At 48.2% G+C, this 19903-nt stretch overlaps 1 protein-coding gene and 1 non-coding gene across 2 annotated transcripts in view; both read left to right on the forward strand.

Annotated features, from left to right (window-relative positions):
- The window catches only part of SORL1 (sortilin related receptor 1), a 162350-nt gene that overhangs the window by 109512 nt on the left and 32935 nt on the right, over positions 1–19903 (forward strand). The window contains exons 24-31 of the mRNA XM_052652557.1: positions 2717–2839; positions 5250–5369; positions 11714–11839; positions 15129–15236; positions 16382–16513; positions 17650–17781; positions 18743–18877; positions 19707–19862. Of these exons, the coding sequence (XP_052508517.1) occupies positions 2717–2839; positions 5250–5369; positions 11714–11839; positions 15129–15236; positions 16382–16513; positions 17650–17781; positions 18743–18877; positions 19707–19862 (1032 nt within the window). The remainder of the gene's footprint in view (positions 1–2716; positions 2840–5249; positions 5370–11713; positions 11840–15128; positions 15237–16381; positions 16514–17649; positions 17782–18742; positions 18878–19706; positions 19863–19903) is intronic.
- TRNAG-CCC (transfer RNA glycine (anticodon CCC)) lies at positions 18299–18371 on the forward strand. The gene has a single exon. It is a non-coding gene; the product is annotated as a tRNA-Gly (tRNA).

A 19903-nucleotide genomic window follows, 5' to 3' on the forward strand; every position in this document is an offset into this window, starting at 1 on the left:
CCTTTGGAAATCCATAAGCTCATTTATCATTTTGTGTTGTAAGCACAGATTAATGGCTGGGTCCTGCCTCGTACCCCCTTGCCCCTGGTGGATGTTATTTTGCCAGCTATCTGCAGAGCCTGGGCCAGTTCCCATGCTGCTCCTTCCAGAACGCCACTTTAGAAGCAGTCAACTTGTTCAGCTCACCTGGGCCTTGCAGTCCCTTGAATTGCCTTTCCTAGCATGTAGGAGGTTATTACCAAACCTTCCTTAATCATTTTTCCTTGGCTTCAGAGGCCACCTTTCATCCCCAGGGAGAGGAGTATTAGATAAAAATCTAATTAATTTAGAGAGCAATAGCCTCTCGGTGTATTCTTCTTTTCTGCAAAAGGGGCATCGATCAAACCTCCTCTACTGACCAGGGTCTCAGGAAGGTGTGACATTTGTGAGGAAATAGCCAAAGCTCCTTGAAAACATTAGTTAATATTAACATCGTTAGAGCAGATGCTAGAAAGGAGTTTGTTACAGAACAGGGTGGGCAAGGAGACACGTCTTAGAATTAACACGTTGCAAGAAAATTGACCAGACGTGATGAGACATAGTGGAGGCAGAGAGCTATGAATTGAATGGCCTCATGTCCGTTGGTGAGGGATTCCTCTTTGGGTCCCTGGGCTTTGGTTTCTACTGGATGTACATGGTGGGCTATCCTGTTGGTTCAGTGTTTCGCTAGGAAGTTTCCCTCCATCTCCTCTCCACCAGCCCCTGAGCTCGCAGGGTTCCCTGAAGAGTTTAAGCTTCTCCTAGGGCTGGATTTTGCAGCCAGCTCTGCCCTCCTCCTGGTTTGGTGCAAACGTTAGCTGTAATTGACCCTCTCAAGACCCTGAGACTTGTCGGACTCTTTGCAACCCCATGGGCTGCAGCACCCCAGGCCTTCCTGTCCTTCACTATCACCTGGAATTTGCTCAGACTCCTGTCCATTGAGTCAATGATGCCATCCAGCCATCTTGTCCTCTGTCGTCCCCTTCTCCTCTTATCCTCAATCTTTCCCAGCATCAGGGTCTTTTCCAGTAAATCGCTGTTGGCATCAGGCGGCCAAAGTATTGGAGCTTCAGCTTCAGCATCAGTCCTTCCAATGAATATTCAGAGTTGATTCCCTTTAGGATGGACTGGTTTGATCTCCTTGCAGTCCAAGGGACTCTCAAGAGTCTTCCTAGCACCACAGTTTGAAAGCATCAGTTCTGCTCTGCTTTCTCATGATTCCGTGTGCTCGGGTCCCGACTAGTCAGATGTGGTGGAGGTGAGGGATGCAGGGGCTGAAATGTGGAGCCTCGGAGCCAGGAGAGTGGTGCTCATCTGAGCTTTCCTGAGGGTCTCTGTCATCAAGGAAGAGGTGAGAGGAGGAGGCGAGGGGCATGCTGGTCCAGGCAGGGCTATAGGAGGGGTCAGGCCATGGCTGGGCAGTGCTGTCTGGAAGTTAAGCGAGGCCCCCCCACTCCTGTCAGCTGCCAGGGAAGAGAAGAGGCGTGGAGACAGGCAGGTATGGGAGGGATTCTGTTGGCAGAGCCCCTTTCCTCTTCGGCAGGCTCCTGCCCTGGGTGATTGTCAGGCACTGGGGGTTTTGACGTAAATCCCCTGCAGTCTCGTCATTTTTGCATTCATACCCTGCCTCCCACCATGAGCTCAATTATGGAGAAGACATGGAGCCTCAAATAAGAGCTGCCAGGGACGTCTGATTGTGGGGTTGCCACCTGCTTCTCACTTCCTGCCACTGCCCCCCCCACCCCCCACCCCACTTTCTTTGCAGGATTCTGTTCTATTCCTGGGAGCAGCCTTCTTTCCTGAAGCCTTTTCTGCAGGGTTCTATGGCTTATGCCTAAACCTGGATCATTTCTATTGAGAAGAGGGAGAAATTATGTTCACGTTCTGAGCAGAAGGGCGTGAGGATGGATGGGCAGAGAAGTTGGATTTGTTTAGAGCCCATAGTATTTCATCCTAATGATGGGTACTGGTCCCAGAGTTGTTTCCTTATTGACTTTCATAATAATGCCAGGAGGGTAGGTATTGTTTCCATTTCACAGTAGCAGGAACAGAGGCCCAGAGGGGTTGGGTAGAGTGAATTGTGGGCGGTAGCATTAATCCCCATCTCTCGTCTTGTTTGTCATCACAAGCACCTGCTCACATTACCTTATCTTCCTTTTCCTGCGGAGGAAACGGAGGCTCAGGGAGGTTAAGATTAATTTCTGAAGGAAGAAATAGAGCCAAGATTTGAAACCAGTCCCACCTGACTGCAGGGCCCCTGCTTCTTCTGTAGGACTTTCCACCCTCCCTGTCGTCTGTATGGTGAGGGGCCAGCTTTGTGGGTGAAAGTGGGCTTCCTAATGGTAGTTTTCCGGATAATGGTATATCTGCTAGTTATTTAGAACGACACCGTCACATCTGTGGGGGTGGTCCTAGGGGCTTATTTAGCGCATCACACCATCTCCCAGCTAGATGACGGCTTCTCACTTTCCCCAGCCCCATTGACATCTGGAAGCCATCCATGAAAGGACAGGCCTTTATATCCCTTGGCTGTAAATTTCAGGCTATCACACAGTTACATTTTTCTGTACGTTGAGGTTTCAGTTCTGTTGTTGAAATTGATATTACAATGAAAACCTGCTTCCTTCACTTTCCAGTGGGATGTCTGGGGGCAGCTGATTGGACCTACTGAGCCTGTTGTCTCTCTTTCGCATCTTAGCAACCACCGTCTGTGACCTGGACACGCAGTTCCGCTGCCACGAGTCTGGGACCTGTATCCCCCTCTCCTACAAGTGTGACCTTGAGGATGACTGTGGCGACAATAGCGATGAAAGTCACTGTGGTAAGGGGGCATGACGTTCAGAAGGGGCCGCGCTCTTGCTCATGGGGAGGGTTGGAAAGGGAGGGTTTCTGAACATCACTGTGGGATTTGTAACGTCAGCTGCACGGCCAGCTCCATACGCATGGTAGGAGTGATTCACTCATAAGGGGATAGAACTTCATTCTGCAGTGCTGCTGTGCACACGCGTGTAAGACTAGGGAAGATTCCTAAATGAATTCAGGTGTTTATTGACGGCTCTACAGCCTTAGCCCACATTTCTGGGTGGCTGTGGGATGAGCCTCTTGTAGACCCAGAGCTATACCTTTGTGAATCCTTTTTTTTTAAACTCATGTAATTCAGGAAACCCTGTTAGAAGTCAGCAGATAGCACAAACATTATTTGAGCACCTGTGTTCTGGATGGAAATTTTTATTTAGGAAAATAGTGTGTTGGAACTGAAGCAGTGGTGGGATTCTCTACTTCAGTCCTTTGATTTCCAGGTGAAACGACAGAGGTACACAGAGGTCCGGGGGCTTGTTCAGGGGGATACTGTTAGTTTGTGTCAGAAGAGGGAATTGGAATTCTTGTTGCATACAAGAATTCTCCTGTCGGTTGTAGGAGGCCTGTCTTAGTTGACGGGCTCTGGTTCCAAGCCCGTAGCTGCTAATCATTGTGGGAGGTAACAGAGCGCCCCAGCCTGGAGGGGGCCAGCCTGGGCCCAGACGCTGACCCCACCACTATGAAGGGCCAGCGAGGCCCCGTGGGCTCCCTGTCTGTCCACAGGGGCATGTCCGGTCCAGCTGGGCCTGTGCTTCCAGATGGGGCCTGAGTCACCACAGGCAGGGGTTTGATTCACTAGGACTGAAATAAGGGGAACCCTCAGAGCAGTTTTTTGGGGGTGGTTATATTGTTTTCCTTCATTTTTGTAAAACACAAAGTTCCAGGAAACAGTCCTTGGGGTTCACACTCTTCCCTTCATCCTTCCCTTGTCCCGTCTGCACTCAGAGGGCCCAGCTGTGTGGCCGGCTTTGCTCTCTCAAGGAGGAATCAGCACGTGGTCACGCATTTATCAGGTGTCCTCTCAGCCCATCACTGGACACACATTTGACCATTAAACAGTGTCTGTCCCTCAGAGTCTCTGCTTGTGGCCTATTCAGGCTGGTGCATCCTGAATCCACCTTGGGGTCTCAGGTGGTCCCCTCCTCAGATCCAGGTCCTCTCTGAGAGTCTCCAGACTGTGTCCCCGTGACTATCTGCTTCCCCAGTTCACCATCATCCTCTCTCCCTGAGGCCGCCACCCTGGGACCCCAGTTGTCTTGGCTACTCCTGTTTTCCTGGACTCTTTACAGTTCCATGGAGAAGTCCTGTGTTGCTGCTGTCCCCTGGGTCTACATAAGATTCTGCCAGTAGAGCTGCCTTTCCTGTCTTGGTCAGGCTGCCCGGGTTCATTTGCCTCCAGCCCCCACCCTTCCTGAGACAGCCCACCGGCCAGCATCCCTGGAGCTCGGCTCATGGACAGTCCCCCAGCCTCTCCATTCAGAGAGCTCAGCACTGGTCTTAATTTTCCTGACCTGAGCCCCTCACACGGATCTACACTTTTGAGGTTCTCATCACTCCTTTTCTGAAACCACAGACTCTGTCTCTAGAAGTCTTCTGAAATTGTGGCTTTCTGGGTAACCAGAGCATTGCTTCCCCAACCTTCTGCCCATCAAGGGAAGCACAGAAAATATTTGTAAAGTGTACCGAGATAAATGGACAATACCTTTGTGGCCTAGAGGCCTTGAGTGTGAGGTGTCAGGATCTCAGCACACCTGTGCCCCATTCACAGTGCACTACCGTTGTCCCTGGGTATCCACAGGGCATCAGTGCCAGGACCCACCACAGGTTCGGAAACCCATGGGTGCTCAAGGCCCTCCATGTCCACGGATTCTGCGTCCACAGATTCACCCAGCCATGGATCATAATCGTAGTACCCAATGCTGTTGTTTATTGTTTAGTCACTAGATCGAGTCTGACTCTTTGTGGCCCCATGGACTGTACCTGCCAGGCTTCTCTGTCCATGGGATTTTCCTGGCAAGAATACTGGAGTGGGTTGCCATTTCCTACTCCAGGGCATCTTCCCAATCCAGGGACTGAACGTGAGTTTCCTGTTGGGCAGGCAGATGCTTTGTCACTCAGCTACCTGGGAAATACATGGTGCATGGTTCGTTTAATCCATGGATGCAGAACCTACAGGTCCAGAGGCCAACTCTACTTGGGTACCATTCCTCATGATTTTCCATCCCTGGTTTAAGTCTTCCTCCGTGCATTCTGGATCATCAGTGATGATGGGGATATCGGGTGCATCTCTAACTACCAGGAGCCCTGACGTCAGAGACAGAATTCTGAGCAAGCTTTTGCGCTCACACCCTTGTCTGTGGTCTCACCTGCAGAAATGCACCAGTGTCGGAGTGATGAATACAGCTGCAGCTCTGGCATGTGCATCCGCTCCTCCTGGGTGTGCGATGGGGACAACGACTGCAGGGACTGGTCTGATGAAGCCAACTGTACTGGTCAGTATTTCCTGGACTCCCTGAGCTGCACTTAACCTGTTCATATAGTGGGCAGCATTACCGCCCTACATGAGCACAGAATGAAGTCTCTAAGAAATGGACCTTAGAAACGAAGAGCTGGTCTGTGATCACCTTGTGCCAAAATGTTACCAGCTCTTTGCTTCCTTCATTAAGAAAGTCTTGCTATGGATGAATATTAACTGAGCAATGTCATGAGTGATACAGTTGTTTTACATTTTGGCTTAAGTTTATTTTCCTAGGAACAGTAGCAAAGAGTTTACAGACTGGCCTCTGGTCTGGGGACCATACGTTGAGGAGCAGTGAACTAGCTCATGTTTTAGGAGTGGAGCATCAAGATGTTCCCTAAACAGTGAGAACTTAAATTGTGCTTGCACCTGTTTGGGGTAAGATTTCATTAAAGATAAAGTTGGAAACAGCAGGAGACTATGAGAAGAAGGCTGAGTGGTCTGAGATTCTAATTATTCTGCTGGTGTTAGGTTCACTCATGTTCACGCCACTATTTTTTGTGAATGAATGAATGAATGAATGAATGAACAAGGGCATGTACATTATGATGGAATCGGGGAGAGCAAGGAGTTGGGGCCGTTGTAGAGGCGGAAAAACAAATCCTACTAGCTGATGAGTAAATTTTCTCTGCACCCTCCTTTAGAAATTGTTGCTCAAGTCTACCTTAAATCCCACCAGTGATGGGGATAACGATATTTCCTTTCACCCTTTTGTGGCAAGTGAGGGCAGATCTGGTATTTCAGGCTTCCTTTTGCCATCTATTGTTAATGGATCTTCACGCTTGCAAATTAAATTACTTTTCATTCCTTGTTTTTTTCTTAAAGATTTTTTGTTGCTGTGGACCTTTTTTTAAAGTCTTTATTAAATTTGCTACAACACTGCTTCTGTCCCATGTTTTGGTTTTTTGGCCACATGGGATCCTAGTTCCCTGACCAGGGATCAAACCTGCACCTACTATATTGTAAGGCAAAGTCCTAATCACTGGCCCACCAGGGAAGTGCCTCCTTCCCATATCTTAATTGTCCTTACCCCAGCAGTATCCTGGCAGTTCCTACACTGTGCAGCAGCCGGGGGTCTCAGAGCATGCTTCCTAATTTCTAAAAGCAAAAAAGAAAAAAGTAAATCTGCTATTATATCCCACTCTTGTGGTCTGCTTTGGTTTAGATTTGGTTTGTGAAGGACAGAAATGATCTTTTACTCCTTTCAGTTCAGTTCAGTTCAGTCACTCAGTCATGTCTGACTCTTTGTGACCCCATGAATCACAGCACGCCAGGCCTCCCTGTCCATCACCATCTCCCGGAGTTCACTCAGACTCACGTCCATCGAGTCCGTGATGCCATCCAGCCACCTCATCCTTGGTCGTCCCCTTCTCCTCCTGCCCCCAGTCCCTCCCAGCGTCAGAGTCTTTTCCAATGAGTCAGCTCTTCTCATGAGGTGGCCAAAGTACTGGAGTTTCAGCTTTAGCATCATTCCTTCCAAAGAAATCCCAGGGCTGATCTGCTTCAGAATGGACTGGTTGGATCTCCTTGCAGTCCAAGGGACTCTCAAGAGTCTTCTCCAACACCACAGTTCAAAAGCATCAATTCTTCGGCGCTCAGCCTTCTTCACAGTCCAACTCTCACATCCATACATGACCACTGGAAAAACCATAGCCTTGACTAGATGGACCTTTGTAGGCAAAGTAATGTCTCTGCTTTTGAATATGCTATCTAGGTTGGTCATAACTTTCCTTCCAAGGAGTAAGCGTCTTTTAATTTCATGGCTGCAGTCACCATCTGCAGTGATTTGGGAGCCCCCCAAAATAAAGTCTGACACTGTTTCCACTGTTTCCCCATCTATTTCCCATGAAGTGATGGGACCGGATGCCATGATCTTGGTTTTCTGAATGTAGAGCTTTAAGCCAACTTTTTCGCTTTCCTCTTTCACTTTCATCAAGAGGCTTTTTAGCTTCTCTTCACTTTCTGCCATAAGGGTGGTGTCATCTGCATATCTGAGGTTATTGATATTTCTCCTGGCAATCTTGATTCCAGCTTGTGTTTCTTCCAGCCCAGTGTTTCTCATGATGTACTCTGCATATACTCCTCTATGTTCTCCCAATGCCCAGTTCAGAGAACCTTTGTTGATTGGTCCGTTTTATTTTAGAGGTGACCTTATGTGGCTTTAAGGAATAAATGGACCTACTCAAAGGCCATGTATATCACGCTGAGTGATCTGTGATGTTACCAGATTCCTGCCCACCTCATAAACTCCCCATCCCTGTGTCCTCTCTGGCACAGTCTTGTTGTGTGCCCCTCTGCTTCTGGAAAGACTGCAGGTATTGCTTTCTTTGAAAGCCTGGCTCACAGAAGGAGGGATAAACAAGGTCTTGGAAGGAACCGCCATCAGCCCAGAAAGCACACAAGGGCTGTTTGGCAGCTTTGGGTTTAGGTGGATCATTGATTGATAAATTAGAGAGGTGCCTCTGGGCATTTCCATTTGTAAGTTTCATGATGACTGGACATATTATTAGCACAACCACATTAGTCAAACTTGCATTTCAGCTGCATGAGCTGGTCTTCCACAGTGAATTAAGAACTTCATTTCTGTGGGTAGGCTGGTCCCTGACCCTGGTTTTATCTCTGGTTTCCTCTGGCAGGACTGCGTGGGGAAATGTAGAGTGCCTACACAGCCACTGTAGCCTCATTCCAATGGCTGTGCTTCCAAACCTTTATAAAGGAGATTGTCCATCTTCATCCGTAGATTAGCTGGAGGTAGTATGTGCGCTCATTGTGTGGTTGCTTCGTTTCCTGGCCTAGTAAGTTAAGTCACGTGCAGAGCCAAAGAAATGGGTCAGGGCCTGCTGACTTCCTGTGGGCTTCAGCTCTCATGCATGGTCTGTCCTGGGCCTTTTCGTGGCTCTTCCCCTCCCTTGTTTTGCTTTCCATGGATTTGAGCCTTTTATTCCCCCCTGCATTGATTTGGAACTTAAACATTTCATTTCTGCTTTTTCAGCTGTTGCCCTAGACATCTTATGCATATTCCTGATATCTTTCCCCCTCCTGGACCTGTCGTGATTCCAGTCTCTGCCCATAATGTCGGTATTGACAAACTCAGTATATATTTAGTATTTTAAAACACACGGAATTCCCTGGAGGTTGGTCCAGTGGTTGAGACTCCGCCTTTCCAATGCAGGGAGCTCGGACTCAATCCCTAGTCGGGGAACTAGGAACCCACGTGCTGCATGGTATGGCCCCCATCGCCCCCCCCCCAAAATAAAACCATGAAATACTTCATAGTTGAATTTTACATTTAAAAATCGGGCATCGTTATTATCATTTAGTGACCAAACTTATGTATAGGTGCCTACCCGTCGGTCATTTCCCCTTCCTGTGTTTACTGCTTCCTTCCTGTGTTCATCCTTCAGCGTTTCATAGCAGAGTCTGTGAGTCGTAAACTTAAAAGTTTTGTTCCTATAACCATGTCTTTGTTTTGTTCTCAACACTGAAATTGATGCATCTGGTTTTCTAGATTTGTAGTAATTTCCCCTAAGTATTTTGGTGGAATCATTCCATTTCTTTCTGGCCTCTTTTGTGCTGATTTCAATTCTCCTGCCAGATTATCTGTTCCAGTAATAACTGACGTTCTTTTCTCTCTAGTTGCCTTTAGGTTTTTTTATATTTTGTTTGCTGCTCAGTTTCACCTACCTAGGCGTGAAATTATTTTTATTTATCCTGTCTGTCGTCCTTCTAAAATCTGAGGATTTACGTTTTTCATCAGTTCTAGGAAGCTGCAGCCAACTGTCTTTTCTGCTGTGTCTGTTTGCTACTTTGTCTTGTCTTGTTAGCAGCAGCTCTCAGCCATTCGCTGGACTTTCTCATCCTGATATTTATGCCTTTGGTTTTTAGATTTTCTGTCTCCTTATGACTCTGAGTTACTTCCTCAGATTTCTCTTCCTGTTCAACAGTCCTCTTTTCAGCTGAGTCTAATCTCCTATTTCACACATCCACTGAGCTGTTTTTATTTCCATGACTCTTATTTTTTATATCTAGAATTTCTAATTGGTTCTTTTACCAATTTGCCTTTTATTTTTTACTTCCTTTATGCTTTATGTTATTTTTTACATTATTAATCATTCAGGTTGTGTTGCTACTAACATTTTTTTTCCTCCTTCATTTTGTAAGAGTCCAGTGTTTTATAATAAGGCAGTGCTTGTCACAGTAATTAACTCATCTCTTCTGCCCCGCTTTTATTTGGCTAATGTTTTTGATCAGGGGTCACAGAGGGTCTTGCTGAGTCAGGAGAGATGTGTTCATGTCAGAGTAAGCCAGAGGATAATGGCCTTTATTAGAAACTCTGATATTCTAATTTCATGATCATTTGCCCCAGTAGCCCTTCTATTCTTAGGGTCATGATGGACCCTGCTATGCAAAGGATTCTTTTTTATCTGCCTCAAATTCTTTAGTCTATTTTAAAGTCCATCTCTTTCATCCTTACAGTTAAATATTATCAATTGAACGTAGATCATTCATCAGACACTCAGTGTCAGAGAGCTAGTAAGTTACTCAGAAGACAGAAAAAGAGACTATGTTAAGCATTCCAGCCCTTCCTGGCCATTTGAATGAAACTGTGTAAATTAATTAGTCTTTCTCAGCTCAGCATCAGTGATAGAATCTGGAGATGTCAAACATGCCCTTCAGCGTTGTCCACTTGGAAACTCCATTAGCACTCTGAAATTGTATTCAATTGAAATCCATAGGCTGAATAATAGTGAGTATTTCAGTGTGGCAGTGGTTTAGGTGACAGTATCTTTTATGATAGCGAGCAAGGCTTTGGTGAGGAATTTTTTAAAGGGCTATCAGATTTGTAAAACCAATAAGTCAGAAGTATTCCAGGCAATGGCTGTTACTGGGGCAAAGCTCATCTAACATGCAGGGACACATTTATTTTTCTTATCAGAGATAAGTATATTTTAAAAAGATATTCAATGGATCCTGACTGCCAATATTGTAAAATACTGAAACTTCCAGTAGATGTATTTGCATGTGACTGGACATAGCATTGGTCTTTGAGAAGCCAACAGATGATGGACCACCTTTTGTTGTAAAGTGGTTTGAAAAATCAGGGGCTTTGTATTTCAGACTATTGCCCAAAATAGCCTCAAATGCAGTAGCAATTCTAGAGGGCATTGGAAGCCCATTTTCCCAACCCTTGAGTCACTATTACCAACCATCTCAGCTGAATAGGTAACTGTGGTTTGCACTCAACAGCCCACTTTTGTTTGCTTTGCCTGCTCCTGTCACAAGGACACCCTGTCCACTCCGTTCAACCAAGAGAGCCCGTCTGTCTTGGTTATGTTATTTCATGCTGGTTGCAAACAAGGCCAGCTCTAGCTTGCATTCAGCAGTGAACAGACACAAATTGCTCTCTGCATCAGAGGAGGGAAGGGAAATCTGATGGAGAAGGCGGCCAGTAGTGTTGCTTGGGCTGCAGGCAGATATTATGCATCTGAAATAGTCTCTGACTGAAGTTTTGACATTTTCTAAATGACTTTCAGGTGGCCTCAGCCTGTGTATGCAAATGAGCCTGTTCAGTTATAACAGTGACTGGTTCCCTGGCACTTTAATTTTTTTTTTCTTTTAATGGTTGTAGAGGATGCCGTGTCATATTAGCTGGTAGACGTCACTCTTGGCTATCCAGAAAGTTAAGGAATTCTAGGTTTCTGGGCCTGCTTTCTTTGTGATTTTAGATGCATCTTTGGACGGGAGGTTTTCCGCTTATGAAATTGGGCAGTTCATTTAGAATTATAAAATCAGGCCCTTTCACAACTTACAGGCCTCCTTAGATATCAATGCAGAGGATGACATCAAGGTCCCTACAGTGTCGGGAGCAGGTCTAGGATCCAGAGCCCCGAGCACCCTCTACCTGTTCTTGTCCAGCAGAGTCTGGAGGAGTGAGAAGATTAAGTATGCAAGTGGACTGGAGAAAGCACAGGCTTTGGACTTGGACAGCCCTGGTGCTATTACTTCATTATCTTTGTTACTCTCGGGGACCTTCTGAGAGTCCTAAACCTCGTTCTCATCTATAAGTGGGGAGTAGTCCTGACCTCATAGGTTGCTGTGAAAGTGACTGAGTTTTTAACGTGTACATCTGTGCTTGTGTAACACTGATGAACCCCAAGGCTCTAGCTGATGCCCCTTCAGGAGGCTGCATTTTGCCTTTAGGGTAGTCCCCCGTCATACCTGTTAGAACGCGCCTCCTTTGCAGTCATCTGCTGAGGGTGATGGGGCTGCGGAGGTGAAGGAGGCCTTGACCATTTTTCTCGCCTGTTTTGATGGCAGCCATCTATCACACCTGTGAGGCCTCCAACTTCCAGTGTCGAAACGGGCACTGCATCCCCCAGCGCTGGGCGTGTGATGGTGACATGGATTGCCAGGACGGCTCTGACGAGGATCCGGTCAACTGTGGTGAGTGCAGGCGTTTTGGCCCCAACCCGCACGTCTCTCATGTCTGCTGTTCAGGAGGAGGGGCAACAGATGGACCAGGAGACGGACCAGAGTCCCCACTGTGCCTGGTGCATGCTAGTGAGCTCGCCCTTGCTGTGTGGCACTGCTGTTCGACGTGTAGGCCTGGGCTATGTGATTCTAATTATTTATTATTATTGTTTATTTATTTACTTTTGGCTGCACTGGGTCTTCGATTGCTTTGCACAGCCTTTCTCTGGTTGTGGCAAGCAGGGGCTGCTCTTTATTATGGTGCATGGGCGTCTCATTGCAGTGGCTTCTTGTGTTTTCTGTGGCACAGGCTTTAGGCGTGCGGGTTTCCATAGTTGCTGCCCGTGGCCTCTAGTAATTGTGGCGCACACAGGCGTAGTCGTCCTGAGGAATCTTCCCGGACCAGGGATCGGACCCGTGTCCCCTGCATTTGCAGGTGGATTCTTTATCCCTGAGCCATCAGCAAGTCCTGTAATTTTAATTCTTGGGCAAGCAGGTTGCCTCCATAAAAACAAGAAAAGAAATGGGAAACCCACTAACCCACCCGGAACACTTAAGTAGGGTCACATGACCAGTGTTCTGCCAGAAATTAGCCGACAGTTTCTGTATAGATGGCATACTTTATGGCTGAGAGATTGCTGTGATGGTCCCTTGGGAAAATGGATACCCATACTCATAAGCCAGAACTTTTTCAGTGTAATCGATTTAAAGAAGGATTCTGAGATAGTTAATGGAAATTAAGCATAAAATAGCTGCCGCACAAACATAATGTATAAAATGCTTTTTCGCACCAAATTAAATACATATTTTACATTGGCGTGTAGCTGACTTACAGTGTTGTGTTAGATAGAGCTGTACAGCAGAGTGATTCTGTTTTGTCATCATTTAGTCACTGAGTTGTGTCCAGCTCTTTTCAGCTCCGTGGACTGTAGCCCATCAGGCTCCTCTGTTCATGAGATTTTCCAGGCAAGAACACTGGAGTGGGCTGCCATTCTCTAGGAGTTCTTCCCAACCCAGGGATCGAACCCATGTCTCCTGCTTGGAAGGTGGATTCTTTACCGCTGAGCCACCAGGGAAGCTTGATTCGGTGATACATATACACGTATGCATTCTTTTTCAGATTCTTTCTCCAAACTGATTATTCCAGAATTTTGAGTATAATTTCTTGTGCTATACAGTAGGTCCTTTTTAGTTATCTGTTTTATATACAGTAGTGTGTACATGTTAATCCTATGCTTCCTTGGTGGCTCAGCAGTAAAAAACCCACCTACCAACCAGGAGATGTGGGTTCGATCCCTGGGTCACAAAGAACCCCTGGAGAAGGAATGGCAACCCATACCAGTATCCTTGCCTGGAAAATTCCATAGGTAGAGGAGCCTGACAGCCTACGTCAATGGGTCCACAGAGTCGGACACGACTAAGTGACTGAGCACATTTATTCATTAGGAGCCTTATGCCAGAAACCAAGGGCAGAGGCCAGTATCCATATTTCCTATTGTTCCATACTCACATGCCTAATTTTCGTGGAACTGCAGTCGCTGTCTGTGTGTTCTGCTCTTTTCATGGCACGGTGTTAAAGTTGTTTCCATATGTCTGTATTTTTCTGTGGTTAGCATTTGCATGGCAGATGCCCATCCTCTTTGTATTATTGCTGTGACGTAGTTTACTTAGTCGCTCCCTGGTGGGGTAATGTCCATTTTGCCTGTCATGTGTCATAAAAACTGTTTGTGTCCTTGGAAATGAAGGCTTAGATTTCCCTTGAGATGCTACTTCCTGGGGTATATCCCTCCATATGGAAGTGCTGGGTTACAGGTTCCGATCCATTTCCATGATTCTCGTTTCCAGGTTTTATTTCCAAGTGGTTATACCAAAAGGATCCCTATTAGTAACATTGGATGTTTCCCTAAGCCTCTCTTGATTTTTATCTTTTGACTTGAGTGAGTGATAACTTGTCTTGTACAATTTAAATTGTATACTTTTGGAAAACCTTCTTATGCTGAAATCTATTTCCCCATCTCGTGGTACTCATTCACTGTTTCTGTTTTGATGTCCTTTGAACAATGTCCTGGGGATGATGACTTTTTACAGGATTAAAACACATTTTCTTGCCTTATCCCTGATCCTTCTGAAAGTATTCTGCCAAGAGTTGGGTTTACAACTGACCTACTAGAAGTGATTCTTAAGCCAAATGTCTGGAGTTGCTTTCTGTTCAGGAGAATGGATGACCTAGTACTAAAAGTTCTACACCAACTGCAAAACCTAAGACTGTTAACATTTATGGGACTTTGGTTTAGAATTCCTGAAGAAATAAAATGGTGAGTGATGTAAGAGAGCTTAAAAACCCCAGGGTCTATAAAATCAGGGTTCATGTCCTCTTTGTTTCCATCTAATTGGTGCTTTCATTTTACTTTTTGTAAAAAAAAATGTTTTGAGTAGGTAGCACATTCACATGGTTCACAATGGAAAAGTATAAGGAGATTAAACAGTAAGTGTTTTTCTCCCATCTGCCAGTTTCCCCGCTTTGCTGTGTATCCTTTCAGAATATTTTTGTGCATACATGCAAATTTAAATTTATGACATGTACTTGTCCAATTTTTACACATGTAGCATGCCATGCTGGAGAAGGCAATGGCATCCCACTCCAGTACTCTTGCCTAGAAAATCCATGGTCGGAGGAGCCTGGTAGGCTGCAGACCGTGGGGTCACTAAGAGTTGGACACGACTGAGCGACTTCACTTTGACTTTTCACTTTCATGCATTGGAGAAGGAAATGGCAACCGACTCCGGTGTTCTTGCCTGGAGAATCGCAGGGACGGGGGAGCCTGGTGGGCTGCCGTCGATGGGGTCGCACAGAGTCGGACACGACTGAAGCGACTTAGCAGCAGCAGCAGCATGCCGTGCACGTTTTTGGTACCTTGGTTTTTCAGATAACTGTCTATCTAGGACATGTGTTCATCGAGTGCTTCTTCAGTCTCTCTGTACCAGTCTGGTGTTCCTGTGTGCAGTAGCATTTCACAGTCCCCTGCGGATGGATCCGTAGGTGGCTTTCAGTCTATTACAAACAGTGCTGCAGTGAATAAGCTGGTTCCTCTGTTATTTTTCACTGGTGGGTAGATTACATTCTTGGGTCAGAGTATGTGTGTATCTATAATTGTGATAGCCCTCCATAGGGAGACACACATGTGGGTATAAATATCTGCGCCGCGGTGATGTGACTGTCTGCCTGTCTCCTCATTCTGCTGCTCCTTGAACCGCTTTCCAGAGAAGAAGTGCAATGGGTTCCGCTGCCCGAATGGCACCTGCATCCCATCCAGCAAACACTGTGACGGTCTGCACGACTGCTCGGATGGCTCGGACGAACAGCATTGCGGTGAGTCCTCACGTTGGGCTAAATCCTTTCCTCCCCTGGTACCTGCCTGTGTCAGGTCCTGCTAGGACCCTGAGATGGGTGGAGGCAGAGAGGCGTGGCTTGGGTGAAGGAGAGGAAGCAGGGGGCCGTGGAGGGTGACCGTGGAATTAGGTCAGGGTCCACGATCATCACTGTCAGCTACAGTATGTCCTGCGAATGGACCAGTGATCTGGAATTGGACACTTATTTCCCCTCCTTCATTGGTTTTGCTAGTTGCTGATTATCACTCGGCTAACAGTTTTAGGCACGGTGACTTTGTATGCTGTGTTTTCTTTGGACCCAGAAAGGTAGTCTGGGGTCAGTGGTGCTCATCCCTGGGAAAAGCAAGCTGGAGATCCAAGGATGAGTTAGTGTGGCAATTCAGGCGTAAAGGCCACCTTCTTCCCATGTCCTCACGTGGCCTCTTTGCCTGCATGTCTGGTGCTGCTTAGAAGGACACTGCTCCTATAGATCCTTTTAACCTTAGCTACCTCCCTTAACCTGGATTTCCTCTTTAAAGCTCTATCAGGGAACTTCCTTGGAAATCCAGTGGTGAAGACTCTGCTGCCAATGCGAGAGGCATAGGTTCAGTCCCTGGTCGGGGAACTAAGATCCCACATGGCATGTGACACAGCCAAAAATATTAATTAAAAAAAGTACTGCCCTTTCTCCAGATCCAGTCACGTTGGAGATTAGGGCTTCAACATATAAACTGGTGGCAGGTACAGTTCAGTGGGTAACATCGATCCTTCATAGAAGGGGATTGCCAGGCCCCATATTCGAGAGTCGGTGTTATGTTGATAGTGGTTAAGATCGTGGCCTGTGATGTCAGGCAGCTCTGGGTTTCAGTTTTGGCTCCACCCTCATCAGTCGTGTGCTCCTGGCAAAATACATAATGTTGCCGTCCCCTGTGCTTCATTTGGGAAACAGGACAGTAAAACCTCTCATCATGTTGTGCTGGGAGCTTAATGAGGTCCTGAAGCTCAGGGTTTGCTCAAAGCTTGTGGTTGGTGGTGGTGCCCATTACCTCCTGAATTGCGCGTCCGGTCAGAGCGTGTCCTGCCGTGGCCCACGAGGTCCCCAGCTCCAGGGGCTCACGGCCCCTTCCCCTCGCTGGTCCCTTTCAGAGCCCCTGTGCACTCGCTTCATGGACTTCGTGTGTAAGAACCGCCAGCAGTGCCTCTTCCAGTCCATGGTCTGTGACGGCATCATCCAGTGCCGGGACGGCTCCGACGAGGACCCGGAGTTCGCAGGATGCTGTGAGTCGGGGGCGCTGGAGAGACTTGGGGCGGGCCACCCTGGGCATGTGCCTCCATCCGGTTTTCAGGTCTCCACTGAGGGTCCAGACTTGCGTTTTCAATGAAAGGCTCACCTTGGTTGCTTTGGAAGCCTGCTTGTTAGTTTTTGGTGCACAGCTCAAGGCGGGGATCAAGGTTGACAGCGGTCTTGGCCCACGTGTCACCTCCTTCCACAGCCTTTCTTGTGCCCCTGGAGTGGCCCCCTCACCTTGCCGCAGTGTCTGTACCCCACTCACCTCCACTCTGCACACTGCAGTTCTGCCCCCCCCCGCCCCCCCCCCCCAGCTAGCCTCCTCTGTGTGTGCCCGAGAGCAGGTCCTTGTCTCGTTCACGGCTACAGCCCTGTCCCCAAGACTGCCCTGCCTGCATGATAGTGGGGACTTGCATCAGTCTGCTCGGTCTCTCCAGACAAAGGACCACAGTCTAGGGGGTTAATCACAGTTCTGGGGGCTGCAGATCAGAGGTTAAGGTGTCGGCAGGGTTGGTTTCCTCTGAGGCGCCTCTCCTTGGCTTGTAAACGGCCATCCTCTGTCTTCACTTACTCTGCTTATGAGAACACCAGTCCTGTTAGATTAGGGCTCCATCCTAATGTAATGACCTCACGTTAGCTTAATTACCCCTTTAAAGACGTTATCTGCAGATGTTGTTGCAGTCTGAGTTGCTGGGGACCAGGAGAGGGCGATGGCACCCGACTCTGATATTCTTGCCTGGAAAATCCCATGGATGGAGGAGCCTGGTGGGCTGCAGTCCATGGGGTTGCAAAGAGTTGGGCACGACTGAGCGACTTCCCTTTCACTTTTCACTTTGATGCATTGGAGAGGGAAATGGCAACCCACTCCAGTGTTCTTGCCTGGAGAATCCCAGGGACAGGGAGCCGGGTGGGCTGCCGTCTATGGGGTCACTCAGAGTCGGACACGACTGAAGTGACTTAGTAGCAGCAGCAGTAGGCCTTTGACTTGCTTTCGAGGAATCCTCCAGCCGGGCCATCTCTTGGTGGAGGCCCTTTGTTCTTGCCTCTTATTTCCAAACAAGAGTGCCATGTTGAGCTCTCCAGTGTGGAAGTAATCTGGACTTATGTATGTTGATTCCTCCCCTAGCCCGAGACCCCGAGTTCCACAAGGTGTGTGACGAGTTCAGCTTCCAGTGTCAGAACGGAGTGTGCATCAGTTTGATCTGGAAGTGTGATGGGATGGATGACTGCGGCGATGACTCCGATGAAGCCAACTGTGGTAAGGAGACCTCAGCTCTGCCCCCGGGCATCCCAGGCTCCAGGTCACACAATGCTTGGCTTTGCCTTCTCCCTCTTCAGCCATAATTCCTTCCAGGTCTTGAATCTGCATGTAACAAATTGAGTCTTAAAGTGAGAACCTACCCCTTAGCAGAGATTGGTTGGTTGGTTTAGTCACTGAGTCATGCCCAACTCTTAGCAACCCTGTGGACTGTAGCCCACCAGCCTCCTCTGTCCGTGGGATATTCTGGGCAAGAATACTGGAGTGGGTTGCCATTTCCTTCTCTACCAGCAGAGGTTAGGGTGTATTTATTCTCTTTCTCCAGTTGGGAAGTTGACATTGTGTATAAGGAACATGGTAGAGGAGTTATGGTAAATATTTTAGAGTATATTTCCCCCACCCCCTACATGTTACAGATGTCACAGCATGATGGAATCATTGTTACTGTTGGGTTATCATCAACAGTTGGGTCATTCCTTCAGTAGACTATCAACATTCAAACTTGGGTATCAGGACTTCCCTGGTGGTCCAGTGGCTAAGACTCTGTGCTCCCAATGCAGGGGGCCCAGGTTCCATCCCTGGTCAGGGAACGAGGTCCCACATGCCTCAACTAAGAGTTTGCATAAGATAAGAACTATAAGATCCCATGTGCTGCAACTAAGACCTGGTGCAGACACATAAATAAGTAAAATAATAAAAGGATAAATATAAAAAAACCCACTCGGGTGTCATTGGCAAGATGTAGAAGCATAGGAGAATATGACCTCGGGTCCAGGGAGGCAAGGTTTTGTCCAGTTTGTGGATATGCTCTTGGTCTCCCTCCGGTCCAGGAAGCTGCCTCGTCCTTCTCTGGGGGGGTCACGCGGGCTGCGCTGGGGCTTGGGTGAGGAGCCTGTGGGTCCTTGGAGGCCTCTGTTCACGCCGTGCAGGCCATAAACTGACCCTGCGGTTCATCCCCCAGAAAACCCCACCGAAGCCCCCAGCTGTTCCCGCTACTTCCAGTTCCAGTGCGAGAACGGGCGCTGCATCCCCAACAGGTGGAAATGCGACCGGGAGAACGACTGCGGGGACTGGTCTGACGAGAAGGACTGCGGAGGTGAGGGTCGGGGACGGCCCCGCCGCACAGACCACATAGAACTCACCTGTCTCTTCAGCGTCTGGCTTAGGCAGTGATTTTGGGGGGCGGGTTGGGCGGGTAACTGAGTTGTGTTCTCTCCCCCTCCCATGGTGAAATCGACACAGTTGGCCTCTCCTGTTCCCAGGGTTATTCTTTCCAGGGCACAGTGGGAGCTTGAGAGACTGGTCCCACGAGTATGGGCTGTAGGCCCGCAGCTGCTTGTTAGAACAGCAGCCCCTGACCCCACCCGAGGCCTCCCTCCTGCAGTGTGTCCCACATGCATTGTAACAGGCGCTCTGGGTGACACCTGGGCCATGATGCATACATGTGTACGTGATACACGCCGAGGGGCCACCGGAGTGTACACAGGACCGTCCCTTTCCTTTTTGGTGTTCTTGTCCCTGAGCTGCTCTTGAGGTGGTTGGGGTTGAGTGAACCAGAACTGGTTTAACCTGGATAGGAATTAATTCTCCCATCTGCCCTGTGCCTTCCGAGTCCCCTTCCTTCCACCAGCCTGCACAAGGCCCTGCAAAAGCAAACGCATCTGAATACTAGCCCAAGGCAAATATAATAGGTAAGGTAAATCCGCTCCATGGAAGGGAAGGGAACACAGTGTGTCCTGACACCCCTCCATACGCGATTTTTAGATGAGCCACAGCTCAGAACAGTCCTGGCACACAGCCCCCCACCCCACTACCCCCCAGCTGTGCAGCTAAACCTGGGACATCATACTGGCCTGGGACGCGTCGGGGTCTGAGCTCAAGCTTCCTGTGACATTGTGGGTTTCCTTGTTTGGTGTCTTCCCCAGATTCACATGTTCTTCCCTCCCCCACTCCCGGGCCCTCCACGTGTCTGCCCAACTACTACCGCTGCAGCAGTGGGGCCTGCGTGATGGACAGCTGGGTGTGCGACGGATATCGAGACTGCACGGACGGCTCGGACGAGGAGGCCTGCCCCTCGCCTGGTAAGTATGGCCCCAGCGCTGACCCGGGGCACCCGCTTCAA

The sequence above is a fragment of the Budorcas taxicolor genome, chromosome 15 (assembly GCF_023091745.1).
Source record: "Budorcas taxicolor isolate Tak-1 chromosome 15, Takin1.1, whole genome shotgun sequence".
Lineage (NCBI taxonomy): Eukaryota > Metazoa > Chordata > Mammalia > Artiodactyla > Bovidae > Budorcas > Budorcas taxicolor.